Source organism: Bubalus bubalis, chromosome 3 (genome assembly GCF_019923935.1).
Source record: "Bubalus bubalis isolate 160015118507 breed Murrah chromosome 3, NDDB_SH_1, whole genome shotgun sequence".
Lineage (NCBI taxonomy): Eukaryota > Metazoa > Chordata > Mammalia > Artiodactyla > Bovidae > Bubalus > Bubalus bubalis.
Genome location: NC_059159.1, coordinates 35,326,279 through 35,343,698, shown reverse-complemented (window position 1 = coordinate 35,343,698; position 17,420 = coordinate 35,326,279). Strand labels below are relative to the sequence as shown.

The 17,420-nt window shown below is 49.9% G+C and overlaps 1 protein-coding gene and 7 non-coding genes across 10 annotated transcripts; 5 read left to right on the top strand and 3 right to left on the bottom strand.

Annotated features, from left to right (window-relative positions):
• The first annotated feature begins 753 nt into the window (after positions 1–753).
• On the top strand, positions 754–826 carry TRNAK-UUU. The gene has a single exon. It is a non-coding gene; the product is annotated as a tRNA-Lys (tRNA).
• Positions 827–1,408: 582 nt separating this feature from the next.
• Positions 1,409–1,480, top strand: TRNAQ-CUG. Its single transcript has one exon. It is a non-coding gene; the product is annotated as a tRNA-Gln (tRNA).
• A 425-nt stretch (positions 1,481–1,905) lies between these two features.
• On the bottom strand, positions 1,906–1,987 carry TRNAL-UAG. The gene has a single exon. It is a non-coding gene; the product is annotated as a tRNA-Leu (tRNA).
• Positions 1,988–2,172: 185 nt separating this feature from the next.
• HES7 (hes family bHLH transcription factor 7) lies at positions 2,173–5,714 on the bottom strand. 3 transcript variants are annotated; one of them, XM_025280654.2, is made up of 4 exons: positions 5,588–5,714; positions 4,585–4,680; positions 3,915–4,002; positions 2,173–3,596 (listed from the first exon to the last, which is right to left on the bottom strand). In XM_025280654.2, the coding sequence occupies exons 1-4, from the start codon at positions 5,627–5,629 to the stop codon at positions 3,148–3,150; spliced, it is 675 nt and encodes a 224-aa protein (XP_025136439.1). In that variant the 5' UTR covers positions 5,630–5,714; the 3' UTR covers positions 2,173–3,147. The 3 variants fall into 3 exon arrangements, with proteins under 3 accessions (XP_025136439.1, XP_044795267.1, XP_044795268.1); XM_044939332.1 differs by having other exon boundaries at positions 2,173–3,578; XM_044939333.1 differs by lacking the exon at positions 5,588–5,714 and adding an exon at positions 4,877–5,493.
• TRNAR-UCU lies at positions 2,493–2,579 on the top strand. Its single transcript is given in 2 exon segments — positions 2,493–2,529; positions 2,544–2,579. It is a non-coding gene; the product is annotated as a tRNA-Arg (tRNA).
• Positions 5,715–7,301: 1,587 nt separating the features above from the next.
• TRNAG-GCC lies at positions 7,302–7,372 on the top strand. Its single transcript has one exon. It is a non-coding gene; the product is annotated as a tRNA-Gly (tRNA).
• Positions 7,373–12,496: 5,124 nt separating this feature from the next.
• LOC112584077 lies at positions 12,497–12,606 on the top strand. Its single transcript, XR_003108431.1, has one exon. It is a non-coding gene; the product is annotated as a U6 spliceosomal RNA (small nuclear RNA).
• Positions 12,607–17,172: 4,566 nt separating this feature from the next.
• TRNAS-CGA lies at positions 17,173–17,254 on the bottom strand. Its single transcript has one exon. It is a non-coding gene; the product is annotated as a tRNA-Ser (tRNA).
• Between the last annotated feature and the right edge of the window lie 166 nt (positions 17,255–17,420).

Sequence of the window (17,420 nt, the reverse complement as noted above, 5' to 3'; positions counted from 1 at the left end):
CTGATGCCCTGTCCGCCCACTCCTCAGCCTCTCGGAAAACCTTTCCTTCTCTCTCTCCGTCAGAACTGGGCACAGGGCACCCGCATTCCTAATTGTGAATCATGCATGTGAATCACTATACACAAGTGAGCCATAAATCACACGTGACTACAGCCACACGCGAGTCTAACATGCATCTCTACACATGGCATAGGGGTCATAAACAACCCTCCTGTCACCTCCTGAAGTTGGTACCCCCCTCACCCCCAACCCGGCCCTGTGTGTCCCGGATCTATGGCACGGCGGAACTCTGTGCCTCTCCCTTGGAATGTGGCCGATCTGGGGACCGAAGCCTTCTCCGGGAACACAGCATCTGAAGGCTTCATGTGGCATCCTTTTCTCTGCGCGGCCCGCCCTTGGCTTTGGGGCGGTAGGCAGGGTACCTGGGCCAGGTACGTGGGGTGCCTGGGATCTAGGTCATCGGACTGGGAAGAAACTTGTCCCAGAGGGAAGCCCTCTGCGGAAGCGCCCCCGCGCGGCCGTGCCGACGCTGCACCCACCCAGCTTCCGCGGCGCTTAGGCTCTAGCGTCCTAACACTTGCTGTGCTGAGGGGGGTCCGATAAAAAGCAATCACCGGTTACTGGCTTCACCAGCTTTCTCTCGGTTTCTTCTGGAGTCCCTTGCGTACACACATAACTACAGCCACTTCGCTATGCGAATGAATTTCGTCAATAGAAAACTCTTATAGAAAGTAGAACAAACTTTCAGGGAGAGCCCGGATAGCTCAGTCGGTAGAGCATCAGACTTTTAATCTGAGGGTCCAGGGTTCAAGTCCCTGTTCGGGCGGTTTCTTTTTCTCTACTGGTTGGTGCACGACAATCTTTGGACTTTTCAGTACCGTAAATATTTGTATTCCTTCGAACATAACAGAGGAAAAGAATAATGCAAGTTTGTTAGATGGTGTTAAGAGGAAACGAAATTAAAGTAGGTCAGGGTTTTATTCAGAAGGCAGAAGGAATGACAGTGGAGTGAGAGCGGAGATGTTTTAGAGCAGTACATATGCGAGCCATACGTGTGAATTTAATTTTACTAGGAGCCACACATTAAAAAGAGTACAAATAGATGAAATTATTTTTTGAAATTAATTTTAGTAAAATTTTATTTAACCCAATATATCCTGTCTTATCATGTAATCAATATTTTAAAATTATTAATGAAATTTAAACTTTTTTCATACTGTCGTTTAATTATGGTGTGTATTTATAGTTAAAGCACATTTAGATTCATATTTCAGGTGCTTGAAAGTGGTATTCATCTTATTTGACAACTCCGTTTATTTTGCTTTATCTCCTGAGAGTGGCAAAGTAGAAACGGACTAGAACGTTTGATAATATATACATAGTCTCTGAAAGACGGTGGAACGTCGTCGGTTCCATGGTGTAATGGTTAGCACTCTGGACTCTGAATCCAGCGATCCGAGTTCAAATCTCGGTGGAACCTTTGCGTTTTCTTTTCACTCAATACCAGTGTGTTCTATTGTATTATTTATGAGTTTTGTGTATGAAATTCTCTTATGTTCTGAAAGGATCTGAAAGAAAATTAAGCTGGTTCTTACCTTTTGAGCTTTCCAGACTAGATAATTCGAGCCTCTACCACGCCTTTAGGAGAATTTACAGAGAGTTACTTCAATATATAGCAAATTGTTTTGAATATTATCTTATGACATGTCAAAGCGGAGATCGATAATGGAGATCCGAGATTTTTTTTTAGAAGTTTCCATTTTGTATTAATTTTGGGCTGGGATGCAGACTTAAGTTCTGTCTGGAATACAAGTTGGTGAGACCGCTACCAGTTTTCATAAAACTAAATTATATTCTACAAAGAACTTCCTGAATGGTGCTTAAACCTAGAGAAAAACTCTGGTCTGGCAGCGGTGGGATTCGAACCCACGCCTCCGAAGAGACTGGAGCCTAAATCCAGCGCCTTAGACCGCTCGGCCACGCTACCTGCGTGGGGGACAGCCGTCCTCACAGTCTTCCTAAGAGACTAGAAGGGAGCGGGGTGGCTCTACGAATGATTGCCCTAAATTGGCTGCTTTTCTTCTGAGAATTATGGAGATTCCTTCGGACAGCAGAGCAGCAGATGACAAAGCAGATAGACCAGAAAAAACAAAGGTACACAGAAATTAACAACAAAACAAGTTTATTCTTAGAGATGGGGCCACATCCGGGAGTGGGGTGCGCCTGAACTAGAAGCATTTCCCAAACCTCCAGCGAGCTCCATACTCGCTCGTTGGCTCATATTCCGTTGCGCTGTTTCCTCCACCCTTGTGCGCCCTCACTCCCACTTCGTTCACACGCTTTGCGCACGCTACCTCTTCCATGGAGGCCTCTGAGGTCCAAACCGCGCGCTCCTGCCACGCCCCGCCCAATTCCCTCAAAACCCTCCCCCTCCCCCCGCCCGCTTCCCATTCTAGTACCCGTAAGCCGTCAGACGCTGCCGCCCGCCAGGTGGCTCTGTGGCGCAATGGATAGCGCATTGGACTTCTAGTGACGAAAGAGCGATTCAAAGGTTGTGGGTTCGAATCCCACCAGAGTCGATTTTATTTTATTATTGTTCTTTTTTTCTTTTCCTCTTTATCCGGCTTTTTCTTAAAAGGCTCCCACCCTTCTCCCCCTACCCTATCTCAGTGTTTTTCAGCTGGTTTTAGTTCCCACCTCAGCCTCCGCTCTGCTCTCTTCTTTACTTACCTGTCTGCCCCGGGGCTCGGGCCGAGGAGAGCAGGACTGGGGGCGGGAAACAGAAGGGGAGGGAAAGTGGGCGTGGACGCCGAGATAAAGGCAGGCCCCTGGCTCGGGGACACACGGGGATTTGATAACCACTTTATTCCATGCACTAGGGACTCGGGAAGGGACTGGGGCTGGGCTGGGGGCAGAGGGTACAATCCTAGACGCCAGGGGGTGGGGGGCAGGGTGAAGGGACAGGAACCAGGGAAATATATATTTATATAGATACTCTAATATAAACCACATCTCACCCGCGCGCGGCGCCCGCGCGCCCCGCCGCCCTCCCCAACACCTCACCCGGACACCCGGGTCCCTCTGCTGCCCTCGGGCTGGAGTCTCTACCCCTCCCCCCAGCCCCCGCCCCCACCGCCCCCTCAAAGCTCAGGGCCAAGGTCTCCAGAAAGCGGGCGGCGGGGGCGGCGGGGCCTTGGGCGCCCCGTCTTGTCTGTGAGGCGGCGGCGGCGGCAGCAGTCCGGTGAGGGGGGCCGGCGCGCCGGAATCACCGGCTCGGGGGGAGCAGGGGGACGGGGACCGCGCGCAGCGCGGGCTGGGGGGGCCCTTGTGAACTGGGGGGCGCTGGTGGAGCGCGGGGCCGGGCGCTGGGGCGGCGGGGTCCAGCGGTAGGCGCGGCGCGGGGGGCCTGGGCTCTCCCGGTTCCGGCCGGGGCGGCTTGGGGCGCAGGTAACCGTGCAGCGCGGAGAAGAGCTGGGCGCGCGCGGCCGGGCTGGCGTCTTGCGCGAAGGCCGCCAAGCGGAGCAGGCACTCGCGGAATCCCGACAAGTAGCAGCTGGCGAGCGCCTCGGCGTCCTGGGCTGGGGATCGGGGAACCCCTGAAGGTGCGGCCGGCGGGAGGACCGGCGGGCCGGGCAGGGGGTCCCATCGGGGAAGAGGGAAGGGGCGGGGCGCAGAGATACCGAAGCCGGACAGGCGCAGAGACAAGAGACAGGAAGCCAGATGGACAGACAGGAAGAAAAGGAGGGAGACACAGAGACAGACACGCGCGGGTGTTATTATTAACCTCGCCTCGGAGCAGAGCCTGCCACTCCCCAAGCCCACCATCCTCCGCGGGGTCCTCCCCGTCTACCCAGACCCAGGCCCCAGTGAAACCACCCGCTCCCTCCCTCCGCTGCCCCACCCCCGCGCTGTACCCGGGGGCTCCACCCGGCTTCGCTCCCTCAAGTAGCCCACGGCGAACTCCAGTATCTCTGCTTTCTCCAGCTTCGGGTTCCGGAGGTTCTACAGATGGGAGGGGAGGGCGCAGAGACAGAAAAGGGTGGGGAGAGAGGGGGAAAGTGGCAGGGGGAAGAAGGGAGGGGGATGCGGGAGCTGGGGGTGCCCCCGGATCGCGTTTGCGCGCGGACCGCAGAGTGCGCTACGGAACACCGAGTGGAGATGACCAAGAACGGTCCTGGCCCACCCTGAGACGAAACTGTCCAAACCGAGGGGATGAAACCAACCCATATAGTGCGAGGAAGGGATTTGAACAGCAAACCTAGGGAGTGAAATTAACCACCCCGCTGCCTATCTTGGGGAGGGGTCGGAGAAAGGGGAGGGGGGTGGTAGGAAGGAGAACTTACAGACCCAAAGATTGAAACTGACTGACCCTGGGAGTGAAATTTAGAGCAGGGTATTGAAACTTACAGACCCTAGGGGTAGCGATGAAGATCGCGTTCTGAAAGCGGGAAAGGGGGCTGGGCTGGAATTCCAAGGTCCCTTGGGGCCAGGGTCTCCAAAGCAGCAAATGTCCCTACCCAAGTGGGAAGCCCTGAGACGCGAGGACGGAATGTTTAGGGGCCAGGTGATGGCAGAAGAACTGACCTGGTCCCGGGTCCGCTCCAGCAGCAGCAGCCTTAGTTCTTCCAGGCTGCGGTTGATGCGGTCCCGGCGCCGCTTCTCCACGAGCGGCTTCAGCATCTGCGACCAGCAGGAAAGGGAGAGCGGGGCCGACCCGACCGAGACTCAGCGCGGCCGCGGGGGCGTCGGGATCCCGCCGCTGGGATAGGCCGGCCTCCACCCCTTCCCCGAGACCCCAGAGAGCCTAGGGCCAGGCCCATTCGACCCCTCTCCAATCCCCCTCCCAACGCCCCTGGAGTGAATTTCTGTAGCTCGCCTCCTCTCTCTCCCGGGTCTTCTGCTTTCTCCTCTCTCACTCTTGTCCTCCCTCCTCCCCTCTCTGTGTCTTTCTTCCTCCTCCTCCTCCTTTCTCTCTACGTCTCCGTCTCGTGCAGTCTTTCTCTGTCTCAGTGGAGAACTTTGGGGGCCCTCTTTGCGCCCAGACGCGTGGGCCGCAAGGTGCCGGGCTGAGCTGGCGGCCCTGAGTGTAGAAAGGGAGACACCCAGCGCGCCCGCGCCTCCTCCCCTCCCTCTAACCCGTGTGTGCGGTCACCCTTCTCCACTGGTTCTGAAGTCTTCCACCCGCGCTCGGGCCTCTGGAACCTTCTCTTACAAGGCTGCATTGGGCCAGCGCCCTCTCACAGCCCGCGTGGAGCGAGTGCCCATCCTCTCCGATTTTTGTTTCCACCCTCCTCCCTTAGCTCTGTGCTCCTGCTTATTTTACTCAAATTCTGCCGCCCCCCACCCCAAGCCCTCAAAGGCACAAGGTGTCAACTGCCATCACCCACACCCAGACCTCTGCCTCTACCGCCCACCCAGTTACAGCTCTGACGCTGACCCCTTCTCCATAGTTTGCAGCTTCCTCCCCAGCCCCTGGCTCCTCGGGTCCCCCCTTCCAGCCCCGCGTCTCCAGCCTCTTCCCTGACCCTCAGGGACCCTGTCCCCTCCTCAGTCCAGGACCTCTGCTCCCTCCCCGCCCTCCTCTCACCTTGGGGCCGTCCCTATTCTCGGCTCGATCCCGGGTGACCATCGCTCCTCCGGACCCTAGTGTGGACCGAGTCTCCGCTCTCCTTGAGCCTTATATCCCTCAGGCCCCGAGAAGGGGGGAGGTTAGGACCCGGGCCCGCCCCTTCAGGATCCCACAGGACTCGACCCTGGGCACGGGGCTCCCGGAAAGGGGAGGGGCACAAGGGAGAGGGTGAAAGGTGGAAATGGCCTGTGAGTGTGGGAAATGAGGGGCCGGTGCGGCACCGGCTGGTTTAAGGACCATAAGGCTGTATAATGAGGCGGGAACCTAGCTGAAGGGAAGTTATTAGAGGAAGAGGGAGTTGGAGTAATTTGGGGACAGAACTCAGGAAGGGAGTTCAGAGTTCCCCCCCCCCACACCCCGCACCCGTTCACTATTTCAGTTTTCTTGGGAGCTCACTGTACCCCCACTAACACTGAAATAAAAAGTTAGCACCCCTCAGCCCCTAAGCTGGATCCTATACACCTCTCCCCCAAAGTCACCTCCTACTTGGGATAGAGAGTCACCTGAGTGTGCTGGCTGGATCTAATTCATCAGGGACTTTGTCTGGAGGTGGAAGAAGCTCTGTGCTATCTAAGTCAGTCATATTCAGTTCCCCCAACATCTATGCACTCATTGTGACCACTGGGCACCGGTCTAGGCTGGTCTAGGCTACCCTTCATGCTGAGATATAGGCTGGAGGCCTGGTTTATCCCTGCAAGTTTCAGTGGGAAAGAGGATGTGTTATCAAGTAGCTATTTTAGAAGGACGGTGAAGTAGGTGCTCAGGGAAAGGGTCATCATCATGAAGGATGGCTAGAATGGGGCAGGGGGAAACCTCATGGAAGAGGTGGGGAGGCTTTGAAGCACCGGTGAAGAGCTCTTTCCAGTTAGAAGTATTTGATTAAAAACTAATCATAGGAGATTCAGGCCCAGGGCTGCCAGGTCATCACCTGACATAAGTGTGCTCCGGGGTTCTTCGCTCCTCCGGACCCCTCGTGATTATAGGGGAGCAAAGAGCAGGCAGTTTTCTTTAAAAGATAAAAAATGGAACAAAAAAGGGATCAACACCCACCTCAAACCAAGAGCATGACACAATGCGGAATGATGCCTGAGAAGGTACAATCAGAGATTTAACGGGACGGCAATACCAGGGACGGACACAAAACAGGGTTGCAGACTGAGTCAGAAGACAGCTTCGTAGTCAGAGACGGATGGGGCTCCTCCGAGCCCTCCCAGCTCCCGTCCACAACTTGGTTTTTTCACGGAGCCTGCCTTGGCAAAGTCCGAGCTAGAGGAGCGCAGACCTTGGGGAGGGCGCTCCCATTTGCAGTCAGGAAGCCCAGCACATGCCACCTCCCGCTATCTGAGCCAAATGGGAGCGCAGATGTATGGCCTCAGCAGCCCCGCTGCCCCCCTCCTTGGGAACCTGGGCTCGGGTTGAGTTTTTGTCACCTGCACGCGAGGCTCGGGCCCCGGGCAGTTCGCACCCGGGTGTGGGGCCGCCCCTGGCCATATGGGGCGACTTTATGGCCGGGTGACCGGATCCAGGCGGAAGGAAGGATGGCTCGGGGCTCCACCCACGTCTACTATTGGGACTGTTCCTCTGCCTTGCCCCTGGCTAGAAAGCTACTTGGAGATGGTCACCACGATGCTTTACAAGATGAGGCAGATCCAGGAGGATGCGGGATACGCTTGCATTGGTGGTTCAGTGGTAGAATTCTCGCCTGCCACGCGGGAGGCCCGGGTTCGATTCCCGGCCAATGCATCGGCTTGTTTTTTTTTTTTTTCCTTTCCCCCAAATATGTCTGTATTTCTTGTTTAAGATTTCTACCAAATATTATCCTGGAGAAGGAAATGGCAACCCACTCCAGTATTCTTGCCTGGAAAATCTCATGGACAGATGAGCCTGGTGGACTAGAGTCTGGCATCGCAGAGTCGTACACAACTTAGCAACTGAACAACAACAACACACAATCAGGCAGATGGTGATTTGGGGAAATAGTTCTTGATGGAAATGTGACATAAAATGAAGAGTGAAGTGACCTAGCAATATGGAATACAGAGTTTTGTAAGAAGTTAACATTTGTGTATAGAATAATAATTGCAAATATTCAAACAATAAAGTCCATGGCTAAAAAAGCTCAAAAAAAAAAAAAGATTTCTACCAAATATTAATATTTAACTTTTTTACTCTGTGTCAAAGTATGAGGCTTTGGGTCGAGACCCTGATTCCGAACGTCTTCACACTCCCATCCTCCCAGCCTGGGGTGGCTGTCCACACCCCTCCTTCTCCCCACCCCCCCCTTCCCGCCCGCACCTCTGCAGGCGTGACCCTGAGAAAGGACCGCGCCCTGGGATCCCTGCCCCGGGGGTCCTTTCAGCCCTCCGCGGGGGAGGCGCGAGGTCGTCCCTGCTCTCAAGCTCTAAGACTCTGGCTTTTCTTTCCTTTCCTCTTCTTCGCTCTTTCTCTTATTTTCTGTCCTCTGGAACCCGGTTTCTTTTTCTAAGTCCACGGTCACGGCCTTTTCTTGTCCCGCCGTCTTTCAGCGTCTTTGTCTCCGTCTTTTTCACATTATTTCCAGGTCTCCTGACTTCTGCGCTGGGTCTCTCTGGGTCTTGCGTGGTCTCTGCATGTCTAGCTCCGGGTCTCCCAGGTCTCTGGGATGGTCCCTGCAGTACTCCGTGGCTGCCCGGCCCTCTGCGCTCCCACGCTCCGGCCATCCCCTGGGAAGCTCGCTCACACCTCCAGGTTCCTGCCACTCCCCGCCCGCCCCTTCCCAGCCGCTTTGATCCCGCACGCGTCGGGTCAGCAGGTGGCCTGGCTCCCGCCGACTGCCGCGGCCACTTGTGAGTGAGGGCAGGGGGCCAGGTCCCTCAGGCTCCCTCCGCGCCCCTCCTCCGGACACGGGCTCAGGCTGCTGCGCGCCCGCGTCTCTGGGGCACTGAATCTGGGGTCTGCATCTTGTTTGTCTCGGTCCCTCTCTCAGGAACTCGCCCGGAGTCCGTATCTCTGTCTCTGGATCCTGACTCCTGTCTCCTTCAACTTCATCTGGGCTAGGCTCGAAGTCTCTCTTTTCCGCTTCTGGATTGTGTGAGCGACTGGGAATGCTCTCTTCTCAATTCTAAGCCATAACAGTGGCCCCTAGAAGGAAACTCTACAACAGTCTGAGTATTTGTATGTCTATGTGAGCAGCCCCTGTGCTCAATCACGAAGCCGCTATTTCTGGTGGGCCTCTTGTGCACCAAGTGTTGTTAGGCATTGAGGGTACCTTGCAACTGGACTCTCCTGATACTTACATTATGGTGGGGGTAGGGGAGACAGAAAATGACTAAGAAAACAGAAAGTAATATAAGATGGCTATAAGGGTGGGGGAGGGGCAGCCAGTCATGGCAATGACTTGAGAGTACAGGGCTAGTTTACTCTGGTGATCATGTAATAGGGAAACTTTTGTATTCTGTGACAACTTAATCACTAAAGGGATGTTGCCTATAAGCTTAAGTTACACATAATGGCCCATCTTTGGGAGCCCTGCCTCCCAGGTAATGAGCATTAAGTTAAAACACCTTTGTTTAGCTCCCAGGAAACATCCTGACCTGGCCTTCCTGTCAGTGCCTGCAGGAAGAAATTAACACAGTTCTGACCAGAACTAAGAAATGTTTAACTTTATTTCTTCCCTTTTTTGGTATACAAGAAGCCTGAATTCTAACTCAGGCCAGATGGTTCTTTGAAACAGGAGTCCACCATCTCCTTGGTCTGCTGGCTCTCCAAGTACAGTAGCCCCCAACAACTGTCTCTCATTTTATCGGCTTGTAGCTACTACAAGCAGTGGGAGTTTGACTTGGTAAGCCAGTAAAGAACCTTGCTGATCATGGCCACCTGGGCCTGGTTGGGGACTCCTCCAGTAAGCTGCCAGGACCGCTTGTCCGGAGGATCTGCCCTTCAGAATTCCCTGGAATGGCACGGTGTGCCCTAGCGCTTGACAGCTGGATGGACATTTGAGAGCTAGCAGGCTCCATACTGTTGGGTAAGTCACTCTGGTGTCTACAGCCATAAACCTTATTTCCTCTTTCTTTGGGACTTTTTCTCTGCAATACGCCAATTTGTTTTGTATTTGAGTAAGTATCTTGTTGGAGAGAGGCAAGCGTTGTTGAACTTTTACCTGGTTTGTGAACTGGTTCCTTAGTTTCTTTTTGTGTGCCATTTGTGGGGTTTTTTTGTCTTGTATTTCTGTATTTTGAAATGGGAGAAGGGACTTCTTGGTAGTCCAATGGTTAAGAATCTGCCTTGCAATTCAGGGGACACGGGTTTGATCCCTGGTCAGGGCAACTTAGCAGCAGCAGCAGGGAGCCAGGATCCTACATGCCTTGGAGCAACTAAGCCCACTGGTGCTCCGCAACTACTGAAGCCTGTATGCTGCAATGAGTCGTAGTTGCAGCCAAATGAATAAAATAAACAATTTTAAAAACATAAAAATAAATGGGGAATGTTTCAGCTATCTCTAAAGAAAGTCCTCTGATGTACATTTTGGATAAATGATCTGATTACAGCCGAGAACTGAGAACTCATGAGTGTGAAGAATATATTTTACTGAAGCAATGCATGGCCACAGTACCTGTTAGGATCTCTGAAAGGGGTTTAGGCACAGTTATCTTGGGCCCCTGTGCACCAAATACTGCTACCCTTGCTGTGCTAATTATGTCATTTGCAGTCTCCTATGTCATTGGTATATGTAAAACCCCAAGACCGAACTTGAGGGTCTGTTTAGGGTTTTCTGTTGTCCTTTGGGTTTTACATTTCATTTTGTTTGGTGCTGTTTCTCCATTTACAACCAAATTAATTTTGTGATATTTAGAGCTTTTTACTGATGTCAAATGGAAGAAAGTAACAACGGGGCGGGGGGTGGGGGGGGGGAGAAATCTGTAGAACAGTCCTAGAGAGAAGAGAAAGATTCCACAGGGTTCCTAAAATCAGCAAAAGCCCCATCCCAGAATTCAGCCCAGTTGGTTGATGCCAAAGCAACGAGTCCGGAGAAGGCAATGGCACCCCACTCCAGTACTCTTGCCTGGAAAATCCCATGGATGGAGGAGCCTGGTGGGCTGCAGTCCATGGGGTCACTAAGAGTCGGACTGCTGCTAAGTCGCCCTGACCAGGGATCAAACCCGTGTCCCCTGAATTGCAAGGCAGATTTTTAACCATTGGACTACCAAGAAGTCCCTTCTCCCATTTCAAAATACAGAAATACAAGACAAAAAAAACCCACAAATGGCACACAAAAAGAAACTAAGGAACCAGTTCACAAACCAGGTAAAAGTTCAACAACGCTTGCCTCTCTCCAACAAGATACTTACTCAAATACAAAACAAATTGGCGTATTGCAGAGAAAAAGTCCCAAAGAAAGAGGAAATAAGGTTTATGGCTGTAGACACCAGAGCGACTTCACTTTCACTCTTCCCTTTCATGCATTGGAGAAGGAAAAGGCACCCCACTCCAGTGTTCTTGCCTGGAGAATCCCAGGGACGGGGGAGCCTGGTGGGCTGCCGTCTATGGGGTCGCACAGAGTCGGACACGACTGAAGTGACTTAGCAGCAGCAGCAGCAGTAGCAGCAGCAAAGCAACGAGTCATCCTTTGGATAGTTAGAAATGATCAATTGCTATTTATGGTTTTATGGTGGCTATTCTGGGAAGAAGTAGGGAAGAATGATGAAATCCTTTATGTGTAAGCATTTGTGCTATTACATCAGGGAAAATAAGAAAAGGAAGGGAATGAGAGTGAGAATATGTTGTTTCAAACCTTATCTCCTAAAGCCAAGCAAGCTGTCTTAGAAATCCACTCCTTTTACCATCTTCTATTCCTGCTGCTGCTGCTGCTGCTAAGTCGCTTCAGTCGTGTCCGACTCTGTGCGACCCCATAGACGGCAGCCCACCAGGCTCCCCTGTCCCTGGGATTCTCCAGGCAAGAACACTGGAGTGGGGTGCCATTTCTTTCTCCATTGCATGAAAGTGAAAAGGGAAAGTGAAGTCGCTCAGTCGTGTCCGACTCTTAGCAACCCATGGACTGCAGCCTACCAGGCTCTTCCATCCATGGGATTTTCCAGGCAAGAGTACTGGAGTGGGGTGCCATTGCCTTCTCTGCCTTCTGTTCCTACCTAGCCCCAATTCCTGACTGGGGCTCAGGACTTCCCCTCCTCATAGGGATCAATTAGGAAATCCTGTGTCTGCAACCCACTCCAGTATTCTTGCATGGAGAATCGAATGGACAGAGGAGCCTGGCAGGCTGCAGTCCATAAGATCACACAGAGTCAGACAACTGAAGTGACCTAGGACGCACACAGGTATGTGTTAGTTTCTGGGGCACAGGGACTTGGTCTGGTAATATAAGACCCAACAGGGCACCCAGTTTGGGCCAGAAGCCACCCCTGGGGCAGGACGATTTCTCTTAGGTTATCTCATAGCAGGCCTGCAAATGACCAGCTGGCCGGGCTTCTCAGACTTGTTTAATTGGAAAGATGGAAACCCTCCTTCATAGGGAGGATCTGCTATTACTGAAGCACACTTGACCCAGAACCAAACTGGAACCCCAGTGAGAGGAGAAGGGCCTTATGAGAGCACCACTTATTAGTGCATCTAGACAGGGCCTTGCAAAGGAAAACCAAAGAAAAGAGTCTGAACAAAATTCAAGAAATTCAGCAAAACAAACGAAAGCCTTTCTGAATTTTTGGAAAGGATTTATCAGGCTTACAAACATAATACTATGCAGATCCCGAGGCCCCTGAAATATTAGAATGGTAAAGTGCCTCGGATATTAGGAGAAAGTTGCAGAGATGAACTGGGGCATGAAATGAACCCTTCTGAATTGATAGATGTTTCTTTTACACTGTTTAACAAGGAGTGCATGCTTCGGCAGCACATATACTAAAATTAGAATGATATAGATAATATTAGCATGGCCCCTGTGCAAAAGGATGACAGGCAAATTCAATGAATTTTTTTTTTTTACTATACTTCAATAATTTTTTTCTTTTTTAAGAAAAGAATAAACTGGGACTTCCCTGGTGGTCCAGTGGCTAAGATTCCTCATTCCTAGTGCAGGCAACCCGGGTTCAATCCATAGTCAGGGAACTAGATCCCACAAGCTACAACTAAAGATCGCTCATGCCACAACTAAGACCTGGTACAGCCAAATAAACAAATTTTTTAAAAAAAAAGAATGAATCAAACAAGCTCATTGCTGGAGGGGAGAGTGCTGCAGCTCCTTTGAAGAGAAAGAAGGTATGAAATGTTCATTTTGGAGTATAGAAAAGCAAAGCTTCTAGGATAGAATAGGATTTCGAGGCAGGCTGCAAGTCCACTTGAGATGTGCCGTCAAAAATTACAGTTTCAAAGGTGAATTCACCATGAAGCCAATGAAATGTACACTTTAGGCCCCCTCACTTAAATACACCTCTGTGAGGGTCCTAGCAACAGGCTCACATGACCATATGCTTCTATAAAATTGGCCAAAATAGATATTTTAACTGCAAACGGTAAAGACCACTGTTTTCACTCCCAACTTCCCCTCTGTCACGCAGTCCCCCTGTGTTGAAGTGGCTGTGGGCATTTGGGGATATGTAAATTGCTAATTCGGTTATTGTGGTTCCCAGTCACTTCCACACAAAGTTAGCCCAGCCATCCTGCTGTGGGAATGGCTTCCAAGGAAACTCCTGTCACCTGTGCCCACTCACTAGACTTCCTGCCTTGCAAGCGCAATGCCAGAGGGCACAGGTGACATAAATGATCCAGGGGCTCTTGTTAACTGTAAGTATATGGGTGGTAGAGGAGAAATGAGATTTGAGATATACAAAGTCAGTAGCCAGTCTGTTGAGAGTATTAGAGGTGTAGGCAGGCAATTAGTTAATACCAGTAAGTTATTTTTTCTGGTCTTTGTTTCACTGTAAATATTACTTTTTCTACCTAGTTTAACATTATTTTCTTTAAAAGCTCTCACCCCTGCCCCAAACAATCATATACACTTCAGGCTGGTTGTGACACCAGTTGGACTGGTTGGGTGATTGTTCTCCAGCTATTCCTCCTAGAGGGCATTTCCAAGGGCATTTCCAGGGTCTAAGGGGATGGACTGGGGTCTGTGGATGACACACCTCCATGTCAGTGCAGGCCTGTGTGCACGTCCGTTTGTGGTTGTGTCTATGTATGAACATAGTGTGTGTATGAGTGTCTGGGCCTCCAACCTCTTCCTGGGCGCCGGCTTAACACCGGGCAGCATCTGGGCTTGGGGGAGGGGAGCTCGTGTCCCACACGCGCTGGGGCCCTAGGGAGGAGGAGGCGGGGAAGGAACGGAGACAGCACAGCTGGCCTAGTGTGGCGCTTCCCCTCCCCCGCTGTGACGTCTTCCCAGGCCTGGGATCCGAGGCGCAGCTCCTCCCCCTTTGTTCTTCAAAGAGCAGGCTGGCTTCCCGGGACCCCCTGGGTCCTGGGAAGACGGAGGTTGGGGTGCGGGGGGGTGCGGCGGGGGGGTGGGCGGAGGGGCAGGGGCTGGAGGGGGCGGGGGCGGGGGCGGGGGCGGGGGCGGGGGCGGGTGGGGTGGGAGGCAGTTCCTGGAGGATTGAGACCTGGGGGTTGTGGGTGGGGAAGTAGGAGGCCCAGGCCCCTAGGCCAAGGGAAGAATCAGGATAGAAGACCTCTGTAGAGCCCCAAACAAAACAGGCAATAATCCCTGCCCTTCTGGGGCACAGGTTCTTGTGGGGAAAACAGTCAAAGGTACATTATACTAAATTTATGATTTGTCAGTTGGTGATAAGAGCTAAAGAGCAAAGTGAAGCAAGAAAGCGGAGTGGAGATTGGGAATTGTGACTTTAAGGCTAAGATCAGGGAAGGACTCACTGAGAAGGTGAAATATAAAGAGGTGAGGCCAAAAATACCCACGTTGCTTTCCAGATACGAAAAAAGAAAAAAGTTGCTTTTCAGATACAAAAAATAAAGAGGTGAGGCCACATGCCACAGGGCCACTGGAGGGAAGAGGATTCCAGTCAGATGGACAGGCTGACTAGGACAACCTGTCAGGCTTGTCAAAGGAACAGAGAGCAGCAGAAGGGGCAGAGTGGGGTTGTCTGGAGTGGAGGTAGCAGGAGTTGTAGGAGGTCAGATCAGAGCCACAAAGTGGGAGGCTGATTATGTAGAACCTTCTAGGCCATTGCAAGTGCTTTGTCATCTCAAAGTAATGTGAAGCCATTGGAGGACTTTTCCCCCTTTTTTGTTTTATTTTTGGAAATTTTAATTTTTATCTAATTTCAAACTTTCAGAAAAAATACAAAAATAGTACAAGGATTATACATCAACTATACTTCAATTAAAAACAAATAGAATAATACAAGGAACTCTTGTATATGCTTTTCACAGGTCTATTAATTGTTTACATTTCTTACATTTGTTTCATTTGCTTTATAATTTCCCTCCAAATATAATATAGGTATAAAATATTTGTTTTCTGAATCCTTTGGGGGTAAATCGAAAACATCAAGTCCTTTTGCTTGTTGTTACTCAGTATGTTTTCTGACAAGGACATTCGTGGTATAATAGTACAGCTATCAATATCAGGATATTAAAATAAACATAATACTATTATTTAATGCCAGTCCATACTTAAATTTCCTCAAATGTTTCAGTGGTATCTTTTATAACCCCTTTTTCCCAATCCAGGATCCCACGTTGCATTTAGTTGTTATGGCTCTTCAGTTTCACTTAATCCAGAAAATTCTTGATCTTTAGTTTTTTAATATAATCCTGGAATTCTTTAAAAATTTTACTGAAGTATAATTGATCTACAGTGTTGTTAATTTCTGCTCTGCATCAGTGTCTGTTATACACATATGTATTTTTTCATATTCTTTTCCATTATCATTTATCACAGGATATTGAAGGTAGTTCTGTGCTCTTACAGTAGGACCTTGCTGTTAATCCATCCTACATATAATAGTTTGCATCTACTAATCCCAAAGTTCCAATCCTTCCCTCCCCACTCCTCCTCCCCCTTGGCAACCAAGTCTGTTTTCTCTGTCTGTGAGTTTCTGTTTCATAGGTATGTTCATTTGCATTGTATTTTAGATTCCATGTATAAGTGATATCATATGGTATTACTATTTGTCTTTCTCTTCCTGAATTACTTGACTTAGTATGATAACCAGTAAGTCCATCCATGTTACTGCAAGTGGCATTATTTCCTTGATTGATGGCTGAGTAATATCCCATTGTATATGTACACATCTTCATTATCCATTCATCTGTTGATAGACATTTTTGTTTCTATGTCCTGGCTATTACAAGTAGTGCTGCTATGAACATAAAGGAGCGTGTATATTTTCAAATTATAGTTTTCTCCAGATAAATGCCCAGGATAGGGATTGTAGGATCATGTGATAACTTTATTTTTAGTTTTTAAAGGAATCTTGATACTTTTCTCCATAGTGGCTGTACCAATTGACATTTCCACCAGCAGTGTAGGAAGGTTACTTTTTCTTCACACTCCCTTCAGCATTTATTATTTGTTGACATTTTGTTGATGGCCATGCTGACCAGAGTGAGGAGATGCCTCATTATCATTTTGATTTGAATGTCTCTAATAATTTGTGATATTGAGCATTTTTTCATGTGCCTGTTGGCCATCTGTATGTCTTCTCTGGAGAAATGCCTGTTTAGATCTTCTACCCATTTTTTGCTTTTTTTCCTAAATACTGAACCATATGAGCTATTTGTATATTTTGGAAATCAGTCCCTTGTTGGTTGCATCCTTTGCAGATATTTGTCCTGTTCTGTAGGCTTTTTGTTTACGGTTTCTTGTGCTGTGCAAAAGCTTTTAATTAGGTCCTATTTGTTTGCTTTTGTGTTTATTTGCATTACTCTAGGAGACGAATCCAAAAAGATATTGCTGCAATTTATGTCAAAGAGTGTTCTGCCTATGTTTTCCTCTAGGAGTCTTAGAGTCTCTGTTCTTACATTTAGGTCTTTAATCTATTTTGAGTTTATTTTTGTAGATGGTGTTAGAGAATGTTCTAATTTCATTAATTTACATATAGCTGTCCAGTTTTCCCAGCACCTCTTATTGAAGAGACTGTCTTTTTTTTACATTGTGTATTCTTGCCTCCTTTCTTGTAGATTAATTGACATAGGTGGGTGGGTTTATTTCTGGGCTTTCTATCCTGTTCCATTGATCTGTTGGTTTTTGTGCCAGTACCATATTGTTTTAATTACCTAATGCCTTTTTAGCACAGTGACATGGGAAGTAAAGCAGAATGAGGATGATGGTATTCCTGAAAAGAGTCGGAGGGTGAATGGATAAGGAAATGTGATATGATTGCTAATAGCACTGAGAAACCACGTGAGTTTGGAGTTACGAATTCAAATTGGCAGTTAACAGGTTTTTGCAGGACAGAACCTTTGGGGAAGAAGCAGGAGCCTGAGGCCCGCAAGAGAGCGCTCGCGGGCAGATCCTGGAATTCCCTAGAGGCTCAGAATAAAAGTGGAATCAGCACTAGAAAAATTAATTGCTTCTTTCCTGTCCCCAAAAGTACTGACGCTGTGAGCAGGATTCGAACCTGCGCGGGGAGACCCCATTGGATTTCGAGTCCAACGCCTTAACCACTCGGCCATCACAGCCGCGTGCGGCCCTGGGCCTGCGCAACTATAGCTGCCTATCAACACACCCGTCTCCAGCGAGTACCGCCCTGCTGGCTTGATATGTCAGTGCGCATGCGCCTGTGAGGCAACGGAGAGGCAGCTTTCCAGTCCTTGCTCCCTACCCCAAGACACCATGCAAAACGGG